Genomic DNA, 21,554 nt, shown 5'->3' with positions numbered 1-21,554 from the left:
TAATTAATCATTATAAACAATAAATTATTAATTATATTTTTAAATAATAAACCATGAGAATTACTAGACTATTTTAATTTAAAACCGTAGCCTATTTAATTAATAAGTCATCTCCGATTACTAAATAAACTTTCTTCTTCCATATGCGACGACTGAATTTCCTATCTAGCACCATTTATACTTTTATTTCTCCATCTAGCACTCTTTTGTTTTTATTTTCCTATTTAGCACCCTTTTGTTTTTATTTCTCTGTCTAGCACCCTTTTATTTTTTATTTCCCTATCTAACACTAAATAAAAATAAATACTAATTTATGTTTATAGATTCAACTTTTATGTTCTTGTAGAGTTTAATTTTTTATTTTCTTCATTCTTAAAAAAAATAATTTTAAACTAAACATTTTTTAATTTATTACTTTTCTATTTTTGTTTTGTAAAAACTCATTTCTTTATTCATTAATTATATTTCTAACTATTTTAAACATTGCAAATATTTATTTTTCATGCATTCAAAATTAAAATTATCAAAAAAAATTAATTTATTATTTATTTATTTATTTTTGAAATGGTGCTAGATAGGGAAATAAAAAATAAAAAGGTGCTAGATAGGGAAATGAAAACAAAAGGGTGTTAGATAGAAAAATAAAAACAAAAGGGTGCTAGATAAGAAAATAAAAGTGTAAATGGTGCTAAATACGGAATTGCATTTTGCATACACGTTTATATAATACTAAAAACACCCTTATAACATATACAATTGAATTTTGAATATCCATGGTACCATCAATGTACTAAACCATACAACTAAAATATAAAGTTGTAAATAATCACTAGATGAAATGCATAAAATATGTAAAGAATAAGTGAAAAGAAAAACTAGTTCTTCACCTTTCTCGTGTAGTTTATGACTAGAAAGGCATAATATTATTGCTTTTAAGATGAACTAGAGTATCAGCTTATGATGTGCATTCGCACGGCAAAATCTGCCCTATTCAAAACACTTATCATTGCAAGGAAAATTACATTCCAACCAATTTAGTGGAAAACTTTTTTTCAAAACAAACAATCTGCACGTTTGTAGTGGTTAGACGTACGGATTTATATATAGTATAGACAAGATTTAAGAAAAATAAGCTTAACTGCCACCACATAAACAAACGTAGGGACAGTACTTCCAATCTTAGGAAAAGTCATTAATTTACAAAACCTGTCTTGTTCATCGCTTGTGCAGAATGAACTTGGGAAGTAAAGATCTTATTGGTTAAAGAAATGTTGAAAATTGTTGGAGACAATTTTCCAGTATTATAATTATACTCTCTTGACACAAGATCACGTTTGCTTTGGCCATATGGCAAAAGATAATGTATCCCTACAACCATTGTTGACATTGAGATCTAAGACATGAAAGAGAGAGATAAGGGTTTCTTAGTATGCTTGAGAAGTCTACGTGAAGAAATGGAGTTATGGTTGGTTGAAAATGTTTCACTTCTATTTAATTTCTTTTTTCTTTTTTCTGGTATTTATATAATTTTTAACTTTATCTACACTCCAGGGTGACATTGGACCTAAATTCTTTGTGCTTATACATTAGGTTGCCCTAATCCCACTCAACTCTCTATCCATATTATGATTGTTTCTTTTCCAAATATAAACCTGATTTGTTTAAGAAACTCGTAAGAGCTACCTTTAGTCAGAGTAAAAGGGACAAAAACACTTGCAAAAACAAAAGGGGACGAAAAACCTACATTTATTCTTCTACAAGTTTTCACATATACCATGTACAAAGCAGAACTAAACTTGAGATCAAAGTAATCCCATTTTTTTATTCTTATATGTTCCCTGTGCAACCAACCCTCTCCCTAATTGTTAATCTCATTCTCTATTTAGATTTTTGGGCATCTCTTTCTCACTTTCTTGTTAAGTGCAAGCACAGAGGTTGGGGAAGCACTGCAATATTATTCACGACTCATGCAAAAGTGAGGGAGAATTTAATTCCTTCCCACTACTCCTTTACAAGTAATGGCATGAGGGGAACAAGCTTTAGAAGAGACAAGTTTCCCTTTTCTCCCTTTTTTTAATTATTACTACTTTCAATCCCTCTCTTAACTCAAACGTTTCTCTCTCTCTCTCTCTCTCCTTTAGTCTGTGTTCCTTTTTGTTTTATAGCAGCAGAAGAGAGGGAAACCAAACAACAGAAAGAGGGTGTCCATAAATGGAATGAGTGACGAAAAGAAGAGAAAAAAAAAAGAAAATGACTCAGTGCAGTGACCCTGAAAACAATCATCATAACATCATAGCGGAGGGACGAAAGGATAGCTTAATTAGAACTTGTCCTACATGTGGTCATCATATCAAATGCCAAGAACAGGTTCTTCTTCTTATTACTCCTATAAAAAACTATTATCCTTCTTGTTGGCTTTTATCTAGTTTGATTCATTTTTCATTTTTTTTGGTGGTGTTGATTTGTTAGGGAGGTGGAATTCATGACCTACCTGGACTTCCTGCTGGTGTGAAGTTTGATCCTACAGATCAAGAGATTCTTGAACATTTGGAAGCCAAGGTGCGATCTGATATTCATAAGCTTCATCCTCTAATTGATGAGTTCATTCCCACACTTGAAGGCGAGAATGGAATCTGCTATACTCATCCAGAGAAGTTGCCAGGTCAAATAAAATATATAGATATACATTCTCAATCTCTAAGATCCTGTTTCAAATGTTTCTTAATTTATGATGAGTCCAATTAATCTTTAAAATTTTACATTTTATTTGGATAAATTTCTCTCCATGTAAAGAGAGACTTATCACTAAATTAATTTAATTTACTTTTTTCTTATTCTCTTCTCTTAAGTGCTTAATACCCTTACTCTTTTATTCTCTGAGAAAAATTTGTCTTTAATTATGTCAAATAACTTACATTTAAGCCTCACTGTTATGCAATTTATATTGACTTGCAACACATATATAGCTAAATAATTCATCAGTAACATGGTCACTAGTTTTGACTCAATAACATTAAATTGAAACATCAGTTTTGTTGAAGTAATAACTTTGTGGCACCATTTACATTATTAATTTTAAATTTAAACTATTTATATTATCTTATCCTCTGGACAAGTGGCGGATGTAGAACAGTAGATATCAACCTGTCTTTCTTCTTTTTCAGGGGTGTCCATAAGTACTTTTTATGCATAAATTTTAAGAATTAAACCTTTTGAGGGTGATATTACCCTTCAACTAACCTAGCTATTACACAGTACATCCTTCTTATTTTCTTTTCCTTATCGTAATTATGCATTATAGTCTCACTGAAGACGTACACGTCATAGTTTTATTATAAAATTCTATCTATTTAAATACTATTCTATTAGAGTCCTGAGGTTGAATAAAAACAACACATTATTAGTTGCACATGAAAAACCAATATCAAATCTTTATTAAAAAAAATGTTTATTGTGTCTCGAACAATATAAATTCTGAAAGAACACATGCACGTGAGAATAAAAAAAGAAATACATAATATTGTTTCTAAAAGTTGAATTTTGAAGAGACATGATTTTGACAGGAAAATATGTTTGAGCATATGGATTAACATATCTACTTTCTTGATTGAAAATTGTGTGCAGGAGTTAGCAAAGATGGTCTGATCCGCCATTTCTTTCACCGGCCTTCCAAGGCATACACCACAGGAACAAGGAAAAGGAGAAAGGTGAACTCAGATGAAGATGGCAGTGAGACACGTTGGCACAAAACAGGTAAAACTAGGCCAGTCTACAACAGTGCCAAGTTGAAAGGGTACAAGAAAATCCTTGTACTTTACACAAACTATGGAAAGCAAAGAAAGCCAGAGAAAACAAACTGGGTCATGCACCAATACCATCTTGGCAGTGATGAAGAGGAAAAAGAAGGAGAGTTAGTGGTGTCTAAAGTTTTTTACCAAACACAGCCTAGACAATGTAGTTCTCTCATCAAAGACTCATCAGTTCCTGGGAAACATATGAAGGGTCAAAGTGTGCATGAGGTGATCAATAACAAAAACAAAAACAACGGCTTTGTTGAGTACTACCATTCAAATTTCATCTCATTTGATCAAGGAGCTCAACATAGACCTACCACTGCTCAAGTAATTCCCCACTTTCCTGTCCATGAAGCTGCTCCTTTCAACATTCCTTGAATGAAGCAGTGAAGAATTATAAGGTGAAAGGTAAGAGGCCATGAGAGCAACTATATTAAATATATACATAGAATTCATCATGTTGAGGCATTTCAATTATATATTATGCATAAATAAAACAAGTTAATTAACCTACTGTAGTTAGGAGGAGAGGAAAGGTGGCAAGAATAAGGAGAGAAATTGCTTCATTTGAAAACTAATGCATAGATACTCATATTAAGGCAGTAAGAGGTTGGGAAGTAAAGAAGAAGATTTAGATGTAAACTTTTTTTTCTCTTTTCTTCCCTCTCTATATTTTTTTAGGGTACTTAGCTTCTACATACATGCTTTGTACAGTAGAGTGAAAGGCATCATGTCCTTGTGTACTTAAAGACTAACCATCAACCTGTACAAAACATGACTTTCACCTTCTTGAACTACAGAATCTGTTTTCATGCCTATTTTCCCGAAAATTTTAATTTATTGAAAATTTAATTATACTTATTGTCTTCCTAACATAAATTTGTTGTCACTAATTCTGGATATATATATATATATATATATATATATATATTTAAAAAAATAATATCAAATCTTTCATTATGTAATATTGTTTTATTAAATGTATGTAATTAAATTTAATTGTATTTAATAAAAAATTCAATTACTTACATTAATTCTATTTACTATCATTAATAGTTACAAGTAAATCTATCATTAATTCAATGACTTTCAAGTAATATCATTAACTATTTATATATTATTATTTATAGTTAATCTTTTTTAAATGCATTTCTTAAACATATATCTCATGAATAATATATACAGTAACAAAATTAAAAGTTTTAAAACATATATAGTTAAATTTAATATAATTCTCGATATTTTGTTTTAGTAAATAATTATAAATAAAAATAAATACAAAATATTAAATTTTATATTAATTAAATAAGTTTAATAACTTAAGCTTTATATAATAGGTGTTTATGGGTTAGACTTAGTTTCATCAAACTTGACCAACTAGATTAAAGTAATTTGGGTTTGATATATGATATTTTTTTATTAAATTCAAACTAAACCGATTAATACTAGATTTAGATCAATAGATAAAAGGAATTAAAATTATTTTATATTTCTTTTTTTGGAAAATAATTTTTTTCATGAAATAAAAATCAAAACTTACATATTTTCCATGATTAAAAAAATATTTAACCCTTTATTAAATTAATTGTCTTTAAAAATATTTTCAATACCACAAGTTAATTTCTTCCTCCTAATTAGCGTTTTATACATTATACTTTAGCACAAATTTAATTAAATGATAAAGTTGACGTGTAGAAAGAAAACAATAGATTGAGTGAGGATAGAGTAGCTAGATAAACCTAAAATATTTTCAAAGACCATTTTTTTTATCAGAAGAAACTTTTAGATGACACTTTTTCGACATTAATGCATGCAATAAATTGTATATTTTAACATAATATGAAAAGTACAGTACTTAATGCAGTTAACTTGATTACGTTAAATGCTACGTTTTAACATAAAAAATAATAATGTAAAATTCAAATCTTTTAAAGAAGGAGAATATAACTTACTCGAAAGTTTAATGTAGTTATAATTTGAGGACAAAAAGATTAAGTTGTAAATACTTTTTGTTGGAAGCAGGAACAAAGTAAGATAATAAGGGACTATAAAATATATGTAATTAATGTGTTTAACAACACAATTATTCATCACAGTACAAAATAATATTGCATGAAAGGGGTTGTTTGTTCATCACAATGATTCAGGACTGAACAAGGTGCGTGATATCCATGGGATAAGTAAAAGCTGGATTAGAACCATTGTATGAACTTATTGCAGTGATTTGATTGACAGACTCTGTGGGATGGAATTGATCCCAAAACACGTATTTGGTTCTGTTCTCGCATGGTGTTTCATTAGGAACACACAACCCATTCGTCCCTGATGGGCAACAAGAAGCATTTGAAACAGTGAAACCTGAAATATCATAAGAAGGATAATTTCTGAAAACAAGTTCTGAATATCTCTATGTTTTTAATTTTTTTTATTGAATTTGAGAGCCAAATAATGAGTTATTATACCAAGGGAACTGTCTAGGGTTCCTGCAGTGCTGTTAATGAAGATGGATTTGGAATCAGAATAGTTGTTATAGAAATTATCCACAAGAGATTTGAGCTTAACGTTGAACATAAACGCAGCATTGTTTTTCTCTTCATCACAATAAGATCCATTTCTGCTTTGATTAGAGATGGCATTTGGAGTGCAACCAATAAGACCTATTCCAACTAAGACAAATTTTCTTGCCCCAACTTCCTCATGCAGTGCCTGTCACCAAAAACAATACTTTTATAATAACTGTACCAAATCATAAAATTATTCATTTTTATAATAAATAAATTATAGTTATAAAAATGTATCCAATATATAGGTGTAAATCATATTTGGGAGGTGAAATGATGGCTAATTAGTTGGATCCAAATGAACACTATAAAGTGGATTTGTAATTCAAAGTGTTAGGGTTTTTAGCATTTTGAACCCCAAATGATTGTTTGAGTTGTAGAAGGTAAAATTAACTAAGTAAACCTGATGAATGAGATGGTAGAAAGGTAACAAAGATATAGCAAGAGTGTATAAATTAATTGTTCAAAACCTTTGCTATAATTTTATTCTCTTAATCAAGTTTTTTACTTCTATTTTTTTTTAATTTTTTGAGTTGTCCTTTGTTTTTTAATCTATAAAACAAATCTTTTATTTTTTTTATCATGAACAAATCTTTTATAAAATATCCTTTTATTGTTTTTTATCATCTTTTGTTATTTAATATTTCTTTGAGATCGCAACATTCTTTATCATGATATTTTAAAGGATGAAATAAAAAATCATATATTGGAAAAGATAAAAAAAATGATGATATTTATTGAAATTAAATGAAAACCAAAACAAAAATTGGTAAGTACAATAAAAAGATTAAAAAATATAATTTTTTACTAAATCTAATTTTGGAAATTGAAACTAAATAAGAAATTTCAAATTTCCTAAAACTAAATATAATTGCACCAATTTTGTGTAATTAACACGACTGTAATGTTTTCAAAGTATGTTGAAGTTTCTGGGCCGGGCTTAGGCTTGTATATTTCATTAAGGTCTTCTATTTACACCCCACCCCATGTTCGCGTCGTCACATGGGACATTAGTTTATCTTTTTTTTTAAAATTTTTTTATTTGAAGACAGTTTTTGTTATTGGGTATGAGTTCTGTAATAATCAAATTAATCTCGGGAAATAAAGTTTATAATCGAGTTCACACACACAGTCATGAAAAAATTTCTTTTATAAAATTCAGAAAAAATATTCTATAAAAAAGTTCTCAATTCAAATACAAACATGTTCTAGTGTAAATAAATTACATTTAAATCCAATCAATATATAAATAAAAAATAATTTATTTTAAAAGTATAGGAGATATTATTATCTTTAATAGATATTTATATTTACATATTCCTAAAAGTGTGAATTTGTGAGAGTAAAGAGAAAAAAAATAGAAAAAAAAGTAAATACCTGAATATTTTGAGATAACTGATCAATAAGAATGTTGGAATATTGGTCTAGGGTATAGGTGGTACTTGATTTGTAAATTTGGGGAAGGAAGTAATTGTTTATATAATCATTGCTGCCTATGTTGATGTAATACAAACACTTGTTAAGATGTTCCTTAGCTTTGTCAGAATCTCCAAGTTTCATGCCAATTCTCGAATATGTGGCTCTGTGGTTTTGCATCTGTACTCCCAAATTCACATTCGTACCCTGCATATCCATAACAATTTGATCATAATAAGTAATAAACAAAACTATTTTTAAAAAAACTGAGTATTGAAAACATTTCTGTTGATGTTATAATACCATATGTGTGCCACTCTCAGGGAGAATACCAGCTGATCCAGATGCATAGTTCACACCCTTAAGTATGTCTGAGCCACTAGTGTTTGCAAATGGTGGGATGAAATCCTCAAATCCCAGATGTTGAGCTGCATTAACAGTTAAACACTAATTAATTAGTGAGCTAAATCCAAAAGTGTGTCGGTGTCTATTTTATCGGTATTTTGTTTAGGGCTGGTTTTGTTTGTATTATTTATAGTATAGACTGGTTGTATGAATCCGGAGAGGGTAGCAGAGACTTTTTTTTTTTTTTTTGGTTTTTCATTTTTATTTTTGAGGTTTGATTTGAAGATATGGAAAGTCTGATTGGTCGGTGTTGTGCAAGTTGATTTTTGCCACTTTAAGTATAAGTATTGAAAAATTTCTGAAATATTTGTATAAGGATTGGGACATTGAAGTTGTTTTATTTTCTTTATTTTTTATTCTTTGTTCTGTTTGTGGTGATTCGATAATGTTTGATCCTGCCTGTTGACCGAAGCGCTGGAGAATGCCTCGTCAAAGGATCGACGTGCGCGCCGCTCCTCACCTCCGTTCCTCCTCCGGATCTATCTCAAGAACCTGCAAAGAAACGATACGGCGCTGCTGCGGCCGATCGCACTCCGACGCTCAAGTCAGTGGCGGTATCACCAAATACTAAGAACTGGAACCGTGCAAATCTCTCTCACAAACAGCTCTGTCACTCGCAAGCGTAAAGTGTATGAACTGAACGCGCGTACCTTAGAAAATCTGTTAGGAACTCTTATATACCTGGTGGTTTTCTCTCTCCTGGCAGTTACAGACTTGGACACGTGGCTCGTATCCAACTGTACACGTGCCATCATCTGGAGGCTCACTGACTTGGCGCTGCTTCTACTCTCATTTTGGCTAAGTTACCTATGCATTGTACTGCCCAGTGCATAGCTAACTCAGGAGTGCGATCTCTACTGAAACTGGCGAGGTAGGGCCTTCATACACCTTCCCTGTGGTCTCGCCGGCCGCCTTCATAATCTGCTTCTCCTTTAACTTCGGCGATGTGCTTGTTCTGGCGATCTCCGACTGCCTGGTCGCCTAAGTCCACATCTGGCGACTTCATCCCCAATCTGGTGATCGCCTATTTTGGTACGCTGGAGATCGGAACACGCCAACTTAACTATCGGCGACTACACGTGCCTCCCGACTTCCTTCCCAACTGTCAACCTGGCGCCTTGTCAACACGCCTATACTGTAGCAGGATGCCACGTCATCACACCCGACCACCAGGGCGGTACACAAGCCCCCCAGTCTTAAGCGAAGACTTTGTCTAGCGAAAAGACTGAAGAAGCCTTCGTTAACATCGGTCTACGTGGCATGGGGCGCAGAATTCCAAGCGATAGTACTTTCTGCTGCTCTGACGCTCCACCAAACCCTTCGCGCATCGCTCGACACGTGGCTCTCATCAACGGCTATCTTCATCTGCCGTTAGCGCTTCCCCAAACCGTTTCGAAAACCCTTAAACCCCTTACGCTCCTACTGTTCCATCACTTTCTTCACACTTGCATACGCTCTTATTTCCCCCTGCGAAAGCTCTCGACGTTCCTCGACGCTCTAGATCACCACCTCCCTTCAACATTCTCCCGATCATCGAAAGGTAACTACTTTCCCTCATCTGCTGTGTTTTCTCGCATTTTCACCGATTTGCATCATCCTGTAACTGTCTGGTGCATACGCTGTGGGCTGTTTTCCATTTCTCCTTCTGCGTAACTTAGGGCTCTGTCGATCGTCGCAACGAACTCACATTCGTTCGTCTTTCACCTTCCCTCCCTGATCGAGTCAGCCTTTGTAACCCTCCTGATTATTTTTCCTTTCTTCTTCGTTTGCAGTTTGCTACCACGACTCGCACGAAGATCACCCCGAACCCCCCTCCGTCAGCGCGAAACCCTCCTTCTCAAGCACACGACTCTACGCAAGTTCGTGGTGCCCCCTCTTCGCAGGCTGTGAGGCCCGCGTCTTCTCAAACCACTCTGGCCCAGGCGACTCCACCAAACGCTGGAGGAGCCCCCACCCCACTGCCAAACTTCAAGACGTTATACTCATGGGCTAACTCAACCCTCTTAAAGGAAACGTCGTCGGTGAACACCGCAGGAGCGGTTCTGCGATTGACCAATGGGGACGAGGCCCACCAATCATTCCACAAGGAGCACGATGAGAGAATGATGGTGCTGCCTTGCCCAGCCACTCTGCCAGTGTGTGCCGACGATAAAGTGAGCGCCGACGGGCCCTTCTGCTTCGTCTACACCACTCTCTTCAAAAAGGTTAAACTCAGGTTCCCTCTTACTCGATTTGAGAGGGAACTCTTAACCGAGCTCAACATCGCTGCCGCCCAGCTTCACCCCAACAGCTGGGCGTTTGTCCGAGCTTTTGAGGTAACGTGCGCCCACCTGGGGCTGCCTGCGTCAGTGGACGTATTTTTATTTCTGTTTGAGGCCAAACACCCAGGCGATCGCCTGTGGGTCAGTCTGAACGCCATTGCTGGGAGATCCATCTTCACCATCTTCCAGCAGTCGTATAAGGATTGGAAGGGGAAGTTCGTCCAGGTTCGCGCAAACGACAAAGACGCTTCCCTTCTCGACGGTTTCCCCTTGTACTGGGTGGACAAGGGGAAGAAGGAGTCCAAGAGCTGCTTCAGGAGGCCCAGAAGTCCTGATAGCATGGGAGCTTTGGACAGAGACCTTTGTCTCTTCTGGAAGAGGGTGGCAGATGCCCACATAACATTCTTGACCCCCACCTTGATTTCCTTCGAGTTCTTTGAGGACCAGCTGGAATTCCAAATAGGTTAGGACGCTATACCCTTGTCTTCACATTGCTTCTGATATTGTTTCTGGGCGTCTTGTGCGACACACACAAGACTTTGGTTTTATCTTTTCTGCATATGCCTGCTTTTGCTGTTTCATTGCCTTGTACACTTACTCCATTCTCCTTTAAGCTAACTTATGCACTTTCATTTTACGCAGATACCATGTTGGGTAAGAATATGCTCGCCGATCTAAAGGCGCTCGCCCGCAACCACGGGTTGGCGACCGGCTCCCAGACGGTTCCCAACTCGGCGGTCGAGAAGGCCATCATCCAGGGGCGATCACCGCCTAAGGCGCCCACTCAACGAAAGAAACTGGTCCTTAAGAGGCCAAAACGGAAAGCCCCCCAAGTTGTCCAAGAGGATGAGGAAGAGGACGACGAGGTCACAGAGGATGGCCTTGTCACGAAAAGGAAGAGGGTGGCACCATCTTCCCCACCTGCCCCGCCCCCTCTTCCAGCTTCAACACCACCATCAACACCCGCTCCTCCTCCTTCACCACCAGCACCACAAGCCCCTTCACCACCAGTCCAAGCAGTTCCATTGGCCACTGCGCCACCTGCAACTGAGGCCCCGGAGCCAAACTTCTTAGAGGACCCCCCGAGCGCCTCTACACCGCACATATCAGCAGGGGGGGCCCTCCTTCCAACACCTCAGCTGCAGGAATCGTTCCAATCGGGGATGAGGTCGCTCACACCTCTCCAATCCTAATCACCGAGTCCCCGATTGCGTCGCCGCGCCAAGAAGCAAACACCGAAAATATTGCTAAGGAAGGCGGCGACGAGAATCCTCAACAAGCCCCGCTGGCGCCTCTCCAAGCTGCAAATCTTTCTCTTGAGGTCACGAGGATGTGGGAACCTCTGACTGCTAAGCTCAAAACCATTGCAGAGGATATCCCATCAATCATAACGAGAGCTGTGGAGAGCTCCACCAGGCGGCTACAGGATGACATCTACAACCTCAAGACCGAGAACAGCACAATGAAGGTCGAGGTGGAGAAGGTGTCATTCAGCCTGACGCTCGCGGAAATGGAACATTCTCGAGTGGAGGATGCCCTAAACACCGAGCTTAGGCTTGCGCGCAAGGAAGCTGTTGACCTTCGCCGCAAAGTCCATGAACTTGCCCAAGAAAAAGTCGAACTTGAAAGCAGAATCGTGCCTCTACGCACCAAGGCGAGCGACCTGGAGGCTCAAATTCAAGCCAATGCCGATAAGGTACAGAAGCTGGAGCAAAGGTCGATCGACCGCGAGAAACTACTTGGGCAAGTAGAGAAAGCAAGAGACGACGCCATGGCTGATCTCTCTGAGGCAAACAAAGAGAAGGTGAAGATGGTTGCCGAGTTGGCCCAGGCTCACACAGAATCTAAGAAGGTGGCTGACGACCTTCTTCAAGCTCAAGAGACCAACAAACAACTCCAAAACAGGTCGAAGAGCTGGAGCAGCAGAACAAGGAGCTTAAGCAGCAGGTTGAAGGATTTCAACAGCAAATCGAAGAATTTCAAAAGCAAATTGAAGAACTTAAGCTAAGCTTTGCTCAGATTCTGGTTGCTGGGTTTGATGCCGCTCGAGAACAGTTTGCATGCCTCTTCCCTGATCTTGACCTTAGCATGGTGTCGTTAGACAACGAAGTAGTAGATGGGAAGGTCGTTCCCGCCGAAGGCTCAACCAATTCTACCCCATCTGCTTCTTTATGAATTCACTTGTATTTACCTTGTAAAAACTCTTGCACATGTATTTTGAACAGCTACTTATTTCAATAGCGAAATTCGGATATGCCTTCTGACTTCTCTTGAGCGCTTTACTTTCTCTGTATGCCTAACTCTGCTACGTTTAACTTAGCGATTTTGCAAACATGACCTTTGGCGTAACTTCTTCGAGCCGATTCAAACTTAAGCAATAATTACTTTAAACAACTTGTACTCTTGAGGCACTAACTTTATCATAAGAATACCTTCCAAGCAATGAACTGTAACTCAACCATTGGTTCAAACATCGTCCCGCTCGACCTGCTTTATCAAACAAGTCTTTCAATCTTTTCCCGATCGCCAAGACCTCTTGGCAACACCAACTTTTCCCAGCCTCATGCTTTGGCAATCGTTTCTTTATCTGGGGTAGAAACGCCCTTTGGGATCTTCCTTTGCCCCCTTGAACTTCAGAGCAAAAGACCGGCTGACTAGGCGTTCTCTTCGAACCTACCTTAGCCACCTTTCAAGCTTCTTCCACCCTCTTCGCCATACCTGAACTCGTTCAAGACGAGAAGGATTTTATCTTGCCTACGCTCGCATGTAAGCGAGAAGGTCTTTAACTCGCCTGAACTCGCTCATCGGCGAGAAGGTCTTTTTACTCGCCTGAACTCGCTTATCGGCGAGAAGGACTTTTTACTCGCCTGAACTCGCTCATCGGCGAGAAGGTCTTTAAATGGCCTTAACTCGCTCAGCGGCGAGAAGGACTTTGTCTGGTGCCTCAACTTGCCCAGGGTGTACATCTCCTCCCCCCTGGATGCACTGAGGACCTTTTCTTTCTCATGCCTGCACTCGCTCGACGGCGAGGGGGTCTTTGATGGGCCTTAGTTCGCACAACGGCGATAAGGACTTTATCCGGTGCCTCAACTTGCCCAGGGCGTACATCTCCTCCCCCCTGGATGCACTGAGGACCTTTCTCGCCTGCGCCCGCACAACGGCGAGGAGGTCTTTAACTTGCCTCTACGTTGCCCCGGGAGTTACATCTTCTCGCTCCCAGAAACACGGAGGACTTTTTCTCTTTCTCGCCTGCACTCGCTCAACGGCGAGGAGGTCTTTGATCTGGTGCCTCCGATCGCCGATAAACGATGAGGACTTTAAAAACTTAGCTGGTGCCTCTAACCGCCGAAAAACGATGAGGACTTTAAAACTTTAGTTGGTGCCTCTAATCGCCGAAAAACGATGAGGACTTTTAAAACTTTAGAAAACACGCGACATATCTTTTCGTGCCTTAAATCATGTACGAATGACAAGGTCTTTCTTCGAAACTTTTGGGAATAACACATATGCAATCTGAAAACACCTTATACTTCGAAAACTCTTCTTTTATTGGGTGGCCTCATTAAAAACCCTCCTTAGGGAAAAAAGAGTGCCCCCTTGAAACTGTTTTAACAGAAACTCTGCAATATAACACTTGTGTTTGTCTTTACTTACAAAGCTCTTAGCTATAGTACAACTTCAGGTGTGTGGCGTTCCAGGTACGAGGGATCGCCCCCCCTTCCAGCGTCTCCAAGCGATAGGCTCCGTTCCCGAGTGCCTCGGTTATTCTGAACGGTCCAGTCCACTTGGGTGATAGCTTATTCTCCATCTCGTACTGGTGGGCCTTCCTCATCACCAGATTGCCTTCTCTAAACTGCCTTGGCATCACCTTCGAGTTGTACCTTCCCTCGACCCTTCTCTTCACCGCCTCAGCCTTTCAGCCTTGCCTCCTCCCTGACTTCGTCCAGCAGATCCAGGTTCAGCCTTCTCTCTTCATTCGAGTCTTCCTCTACAAAGTTCTGGAATCTCGGCGAGCTCTCCTGAATCTCGACTGGAATCATGGCATCACACCCATAGACCAAGCTAAACGGGGTCTCATGGGTTCCTGACTGCTCGGTGGTGTGGTACGCCCAAACTATACGGGGTACCTCCTCAGCCCAACTTCCCTTGGCTTTCTCGAGCCTTCTCTTCAAACCTCTCAGCAACACCCGATTGGCTGATTCCACCTGGCCATTCGTCTGAGGGTGCTCGACGGATGCAAACACTTGCTGAATTCCAACCCCTTCACAAAGCTTCTTCAACAGGTGGCTTGCAAACTGAGTCCCATTATCTGATACCAGGCGCTTAGGCACTCCAAACCGGCACACAATATTCTTCCATACAAAGCCTTCGATCTTGTGCGCGGTGATCTGGGCCACTGGTTCTGCTTCAATCCACTTGGTGAAATACTCAATCGCCACCACCAAGTACTTCATCTGCCTGATCGCCAGTGGAAAAGGTCCCAGGATGTCGATTCCCCAAGTATGAAACGGCCAAGGGCTATAGATCGACTTCAACTCCTCGGGAGGCGCCTTGTGCCAATCGGCGTGCTGCTGGCATTGCTTGCAGCACTGGGCATACTTCTTGCAATCTTCTCTCATGGATGGCCAATAGTAGCTTGCACGGAGAGTCCTGGCGGCCAGAGCTCGACCCCCGACGTGACTTCCACATATTCCTTCGTGGAGCTCTGCCATAATTCTCGTGCACTTCTCGCCGTGTATACATTCCAGGAGTGGGTGAGTGAACCCAAACCTGTACAGATCGCCATCAATCAGTGTATACTTGCTGGAATTCTTCTTTACCTTCCTAGCTTCTGTTGGATCTAACGGGAGGAGGCCATCCGCCAGGCATCGCTTGTACTGTGTTATCCACGTGTCTGGCTCATGGGTGGCGCAGACCTGCATCACATCCACCTTCTCTCCTCGACAAGCTCTGACCCTCGGCGATCTCAGAGTTTCTTGCGTCAAAGACTTATGGCTTCTCGCTGCCTTCTCCGTCGACTTGCTTATCTGAAGGACCAGGTGATCTGCTACGAATGCCCTCGGCGTCTTCAGTGTTTCTTGGATCACTGTCCTCTGCCTACCCCCCTTGCCTGAGCTGGCGAGCTTAGCAAGCAAGTCAGCTCGGGCATTCTGTTCTCGGGGCACATGCACCACTTCAAAAGAGGCAAAGGAACTCTTCAATTCCTGCACATACGCCAAGTAAGCCGCCATTTGGGGATCTTTAGCCTGGAACTCGCCTGTTACTTGCCCTGTGACTAGCAGCGAGTCACTCTTAGCCATCAGCACTCTGGCTCCCATTTCCTTAGCCAGCAGAATCCCGATGATCAGCGCCTCATACTCTGCTTGATTGTTGCTGGCTTTGAAGGCGAATCTCAACGATTGTTCGATCAGCACGCCGTTGGGTCCTTCCAATATGACTCCAGCACCGCTACCCTGCTGGTTTGACGATCCATCCACCGAGAGTACCCAACGGAAATCGTCTCCTTCAACCCGCGTCGCCTCTGAAGAGAGCTCAACTATGAAATCAGCGAAGACTTGTCCCTTGATCGGGCCTCGGGGCTCATATTTAATGTCAAATTCTGACAATTCGACTGCCCACTTCACCATTCTTCCTGCGACGTCAGGTTTCTTCAAGACCTTCTGGATGGGCAGGTCAGTCATCACCAGTATTGTGAAACTGTGGAAGTAGTGGCGCAACCTCCTCGCCGAAAACACCACAGCCAATGCAGCCTTCTCCAGGGCCTGATATCTCGTTTCCGGGCCCTGCAACACTTTACTCACGAAATAAATAGGCTTCTGAGCCTGATCCTGGTCCTGGGCGAGCACCGCACTCACCGCCCTCTCAGTCACAGCGAAATACAACCTGAGAGGGATTCCCGCCAGTGGTTTGCACAGAACCGGCGGGCTCGCCAAATATTTCTTCAGCTCGACGAAAGCTTCCTCGCACTCTTTCGTCCAAACGAACTTGTTGTTGCGCCGCAGACACTGGAAATAGGGATGTCCCTTTTCTCCGCTCGCTGACACGAAGCGGGATAGGGCCGCCATCCGACCCGTTAGCTGTTGGACTTCTTTCACTGTAGTCGGGCTTCTCATCGCCAAGATGGCGGCACACTTGTCCGGGTTGGCCTCTATTCCTCTTTCAGTTAAAAGAAAACCCAAGAACTTCCCAGCCTCCACGCCGAAAATGCACTTCTCCGGGTTAAGCTTCAACTTAAATTTGGCGATCGTCGTGAACAACTCTTCCAAGTCTGCTACGTGCCTGCTCTTCTCCTGCGAGGTCACGACCATGTCATCGACGTAGGCTTGCACGTTCCTTCCCAGCATTGGTGCAAGTACTCGATCCATCAGCCTCTGGTACGTGGCCCCCGCGTTCTTCAACCCGAACGGCATCACCTTATAGCAGTAGCATGACCTCTCCGTCATGAAGGCTGTTTTTTCTTCATCCAAGGGATGCATCTTGATCTGATTGTAACCCGAGAAGGCATCGAGGAAACTCAGCAACTTGCACCCTGCAGCACTATCAACCAGGGCATCAATGCTTGGTAAAGGATACGAATCCTTTGGGCAAGCCTTATTCAGATCGGTGAAATCGACGCACATGCGCCATTTCCCGTTGCTCTTCTTCACCAGCACGACATTCGCCAACCACTCAGGGTACTGGACTTCCCTGATGTGGCCTGCAGCGAGGAGTTTCTGGGTCTCATCCTTGATCGCCTGCCTCCTCTCTTCATTAAATTTCCTCCTTCTTTGCCGCACCGGTCTCACCATGTTATCCATCGCCAGATGATGGCACAAGAAGTCGGGATCGATCCCGGGCATGTCCGAAGCGGACCAGGCAAACGCGTCCAGATGCCGTTCAATCACCTTGGCGATCTGGTCCTGGAGATCGACCTCCAGAGATCTTCCGAGCTTGAAAACTTTCCCCCCGATCTCCTTCTCGAGCCACTGCTCGACGGGCTTGGGCCTTGATTCTCTGGCGATCACCGCCTTGGCGATTCCGAGTTCCCTTGCTTCCTCCGGGTGATTCCGCGCCTCTTCCTCCTCCAGGGCAGCATTTCTCTCCCCCAGCTCAGCATCTACCATCTCTATGTCCCTTCCGGCAGTTTCCTCCATTATCGGCGGTCTGGGCTTCACACCGGGCGGTGGGGTGGTTGTGACATAGCTCACTGATCTTTTATTTTTCAGGCTATTCTCATAGCACCTTTTCGCTTCCTTCTGATCAGACTTTATCGTGATTACCACCCCTTCCATGGACGGCAACTTCACCTTCATGTGCCGAGTCGATGGAATTGCGCCTATCCTGTTAAGGGTGGGCCTTCCCAGCAGGATGTTATATGCTGAAGGGGCGTTTACGATGAGGTACTTGATTTTCTCCGTCCTCGACCCAGCCTCATCGGTAAACGTGGTTCTCAGCTCAATGTACCCCCTGACTTCCACCTGGTCGCCAGCGAACCCATACAAGCACCCTCCATAGGGCCTTAGCTGGTCAAGGGGCAATTCCAACTGCGTGAAAGTCGGCCAGAACATCACGTCTGCCGAACTTCCTTGGTCCACTAGAACTCGGTGAACCTTCCTCCCCGCCGTGATCAACGAAATAACAATGGGATCGTTGTCGTGAGGCACAACGTCCCGAAGATCCTGCTTGGTGAACGTAATGTCCACGTCGGGCGAGTGATCTTCAAACATGTCCACCGACATCACCGATCGCGCGTACTTTTTCCTCTGCGATGCGGTGCATCCACCACCTGAGAAACCCCCTGCAATTGTGTGGATCTCCCCATGGATAGGCATCTCATGTTGCTGGGCTTCTCCGCCTGCCGGCTGGGAACTCGACGCCCCTCCGGTCCTTCTGTCCAGCAGATAGTCGTTTAGGAACCCGCTCTTGACCAGATCGTCGAGCTGGTATCCTAAAGACAAACACGAGTCCAGGTTATGGCCAAAGCACTGGTGGAACTCGCACCAGACATCCGGCTTCGACCCTAGCACCTTGTCGCCCACCTTCTCAGGCGCCTTCAATCTAGCAGATATGTTAGGGATAGCGATCAGGTCCGCTAGTCCCATGACGAATTTGTGCTTAGGCGGGCGATTGTATTCCCGGCGTGCTGGTTGTTGGCGTGCTGGCGGTTGGCGCGCTTGGCTTCTTCCCTTATTTCTCCTATCGTAAGGATAGCGAGTCCTTTGATCCTTTCTGGCCGCCGCCGCCGTTTCCAGCACCCTCTGTGGCTGGATCCTGGTCTGGGCGCGTGGCCTGACGGGAGCCACACTGCCTCTCTTCTCGGCGACCTCACTCTCGTCGGCGATGTGAGCCACCGCAAGTCGCCTGACTTCAGCAAACGTCGCTGGATGAGCCCTGATCAAGGCTTCGCAGAATGGCCCTGGCTGCACGCCCTTCTTGAAGGCATAAACCAGCATCTCTTCATCCTTGGCCGGCGATCTGACCATCTGTGCTCCGAAGCGATTGAGGTAGTCTCTGAGGGACTCCCCATGGTACTGTCTTATGTCAAACAGATCATAGGACACTCTGGGTGGTGCCTTGTTCACAATATACTGCTCGACAAAGATTTTCGAGAATTGTTGAAAGTTAGTTATGTGGCCGTTGGGCAGGCTCACAAACCACTCCATCGCCGTTCCCTGGAGCGTGCTCACAAATATCTTACAGTAGACGGCATCCGACCCTCCCGACAGCATCATCTGCGTGTGGAACGTGGTCAGATGAGCCTCTGGATCCTCCACGCCGGTAAACACAGCTTTAACCGGAACCACGCTCGTGGGAATTGGCGTGTCGGTAATCGCCTGAGTGAAAGGCATTGGGAACACACGAGGCGGCGTCGACGGTGCCACCTCTTCAGCTGAAGAACGACCCTGCTGCTCCTGAAGAGCTCGACGTAGCTCTTCAGCTACCTTGCTGAGCTCCTCGTTCCTGGCGCGGGAGGCGACCAGGTCTTCATGTATCTTTGCCTGCTCGACGCGCGAGGCTTCTACAGTGGCCTGCAATGAGCGCATCATTTCTGCCATCTGCGCCATGGTCATGGCGGCGTCGCCTTCAGCTGCGACGGGAGCCACGGGACTGGAACGATTGCTTCTCATCTTTCTCATTAACTTCAGCGAACCACAGAAGTACAGCAAATAACACTTCAACCACGAACGAATCAGCGACCGATCGGAGAAGATTCAAGAAACTGCGCAAGAACTTCAAGAACACCGCGAACCTTCGAAGAAAATCGCAGCTTCACCCAAAAACCACCGTTTCCCCGCGAACCAAACAACCACTCGAAAGAACTCGAATCCACCGACCGAAAAACCAAACGAACGGTTTAAAACACAAACTTCACCGAACGAAACTCAAAGAAACCAAGAACGACGGTTGCACCAGCACACAACCGCGCAGAAAACCTCGAAAACCTCCACGAACTCACGCTGTGGATGGGAGCACGTTTTACATGGCCCCACGGTGGGCGCCTGATGATCCTGCCTGTTGACCGGAGCGCTGGAGAATGCCTCGTCAAAGGATCGACGTGCGCGCCGCTCCTCACCTCCGTTCCTCCTCCGGATCTATCTCAAGAACCTGCAAAGAAACGATACGGCGCCGCTGCGGCCGATCGCACTCCGACGCTCAAGTCAGTGGCGGTATCACCAAATACTAAGAACTGGAACCGTGCAAATCTCTCTCACAAACAGCTCTGTCACTCGCAAGCGTAAAGTGTATGAACTGAACGCGCGTACCTTAGAAAATCTGTTAGGAACTCTTATATACCTGGTGGTTTTCTCTCTCCTGGCAGTTACAGACTTGGACACGTGGCTCGTATCCAACTGTACACGTGCCATCATCTGGAGGCTCACTGACTTGGCGCTGCTTCTACTCTCATTTTGGCTAAGTTACCTATGCATTGTACTGCCCAGTGCATAGCTAACTCAGGAGTGCGATCTCTACTGAAACTGGCGAGGTAGGGCCTTCATACACCTTCCCTGTGGTCTCGCCGGCCGCCTTCATAATCTGCTTCTCCTTTAACTTCGGCGATGTGCTTGTTCTGGCGATCTCCGACTGCCTGGTCGCCTAAGTCCACATCTGGCGACTTCATCCCCAATCTGGCGATCGCCTATTCTGGTACGCTGGAGATCGGAACACGCCAACTTAACTATCGGCGACTACACGTGCCTCCCGACTTCCTTCCCAACTGTCAACCTGGCGCCTTGTCAACACGCCTATACTGTAGCAGGATGCCACGTCATCACACCCGACCACCAGGGCGGTACAATGTTCATAATATAAATTTGTGGTTATTCGATAATGTTCATAATATAAATGTTTTTACACTGAATTAATCGTACTCATCTTAAAGCATGGATAAGAGTGTTACGTACCAATTAGGTCAATCGAAGTTCGTCCATTGGTAAATCTTCCAGTTGGGCCTAATGGGAAGTCAACACCATATGGGATGTAATTTGTCTTTGCAGTTGTTTGAAGATTGTTGTTATTTCCATCATCAGATAGAGAGTCCCCAAAGATGAAAAGGCAAGGCACTCGTGATTCTCCATGTACATATTGTCGCATGCAATTTAAAGCCAAATAAATAAGAGATACAATTAACGATATCTTAGTTTTCGCTGCCATATAGAAAAGCCTAAGGCAATAGAGGTTTGCTTTTTAGTAAATATATGCTATGTCGCAAAAACAATGAAACCTTCATATGTATATATAGTGTTTTTGTGTTCAAGTTGAACTTTTTTTCCTTTTTTTTTAATTACGACGAAATGGGAATGAATCATGTTGAAGGCCGAAGAGTTTCAATTTTTTGTCATTAGCAAAGAAAGTAACAATTTTTTATAAGTCATAAAAAATATATTAGATAAGGAGACATTGGGTGTATGTACAAAAATTATGTTAAATAAGGAAATACTGGATTCATGTATAAAACATTAATTAAATGAAAAAAAATAAAATACTTTTGTAGGTTGACCAAAGAAAGTAACATAATTGTTAATTAAGATGACGAGTTTGAGAAGTTTTGTTTGATAAAATATAGAGTGTAAAGGATGAGAACTTGTATTTCTATTTTGCACCAATGAACACAAGTTCCGAGAAGTACGTGCTCCCAT

The 21,554-nt window shown here is 42.4% G+C and overlaps 2 protein-coding genes across 5 annotated transcripts; one reads left to right on the top strand and one right to left on the bottom strand.

Annotated features, from left to right (window-relative positions):
• Positions 1 to 1,654: 1,654 nt before the first annotated feature.
• On the top strand, positions 1,655 to 4,612 carry LOC150023140 (NAC domain-containing protein 73-like). 4 transcript variants are annotated; one of them, XM_090297656.1, is made up of 4 exons: positions 1,655 to 2,015; positions 2,166 to 2,367; positions 2,470 to 2,662; positions 3,625 to 4,612. In XM_090297656.1, exons 2-4 carry the CDS (start codon positions 2,251 to 2,253, stop codon positions 4,170 to 4,172), a joined length of 858 nt encoding a protein of 285 aa, XP_090153782.1. In that variant the 5' UTR covers positions 1,655 to 2,015; positions 2,166 to 2,250; the 3' UTR covers positions 4,173 to 4,612. The 4 variants fall into 4 exon arrangements, with proteins under 4 accessions (XP_090153782.1, XP_090153780.1, XP_090153783.1 ...); XM_090297657.1 differs by having other exon boundaries at positions 1,707 to 2,015; positions 2,169 to 2,367; XM_090297655.1 differs by having other exon boundaries at positions 1,707 to 2,015; positions 2,142 to 2,367.
• Positions 4,613 to 5,937: 1,325 nt separating this feature from the next.
• LOC150023139 (GDSL esterase/lipase At1g29670-like) lies at positions 5,938 to 21,069 on the bottom strand. The gene is made up of 5 exons (XM_090297653.1): positions 20,820 to 21,069; positions 8,075 to 8,199; positions 7,733 to 7,978; positions 6,257 to 6,500; positions 5,938 to 6,152 (listed from the first exon to the last, which is right to left on the bottom strand). The coding sequence occupies exons 1-5, from the start codon at positions 21,067 to 21,069 to the stop codon at positions 5,938 to 5,940; spliced, it is 1,080 nt and encodes a 359-aa protein (XP_090153779.1).
• Positions 21,070 to 21,554: the final 485 nt, after the last annotated feature.

The sequence above is a fragment of the Phaseolus vulgaris genome, chromosome 11 (assembly GCF_051622355.1).
Source record: "Phaseolus vulgaris cultivar YP4 chromosome 11, ASM5162235v1, whole genome shotgun sequence".
Taxonomy (NCBI): domain Eukaryota; kingdom Viridiplantae; phylum Streptophyta; class Magnoliopsida; order Fabales; family Fabaceae; genus Phaseolus; species Phaseolus vulgaris.
Note: the sequence above shows the minus strand (reverse complement) of the source record. Positions and strands in the feature narration are given on the sequence as shown.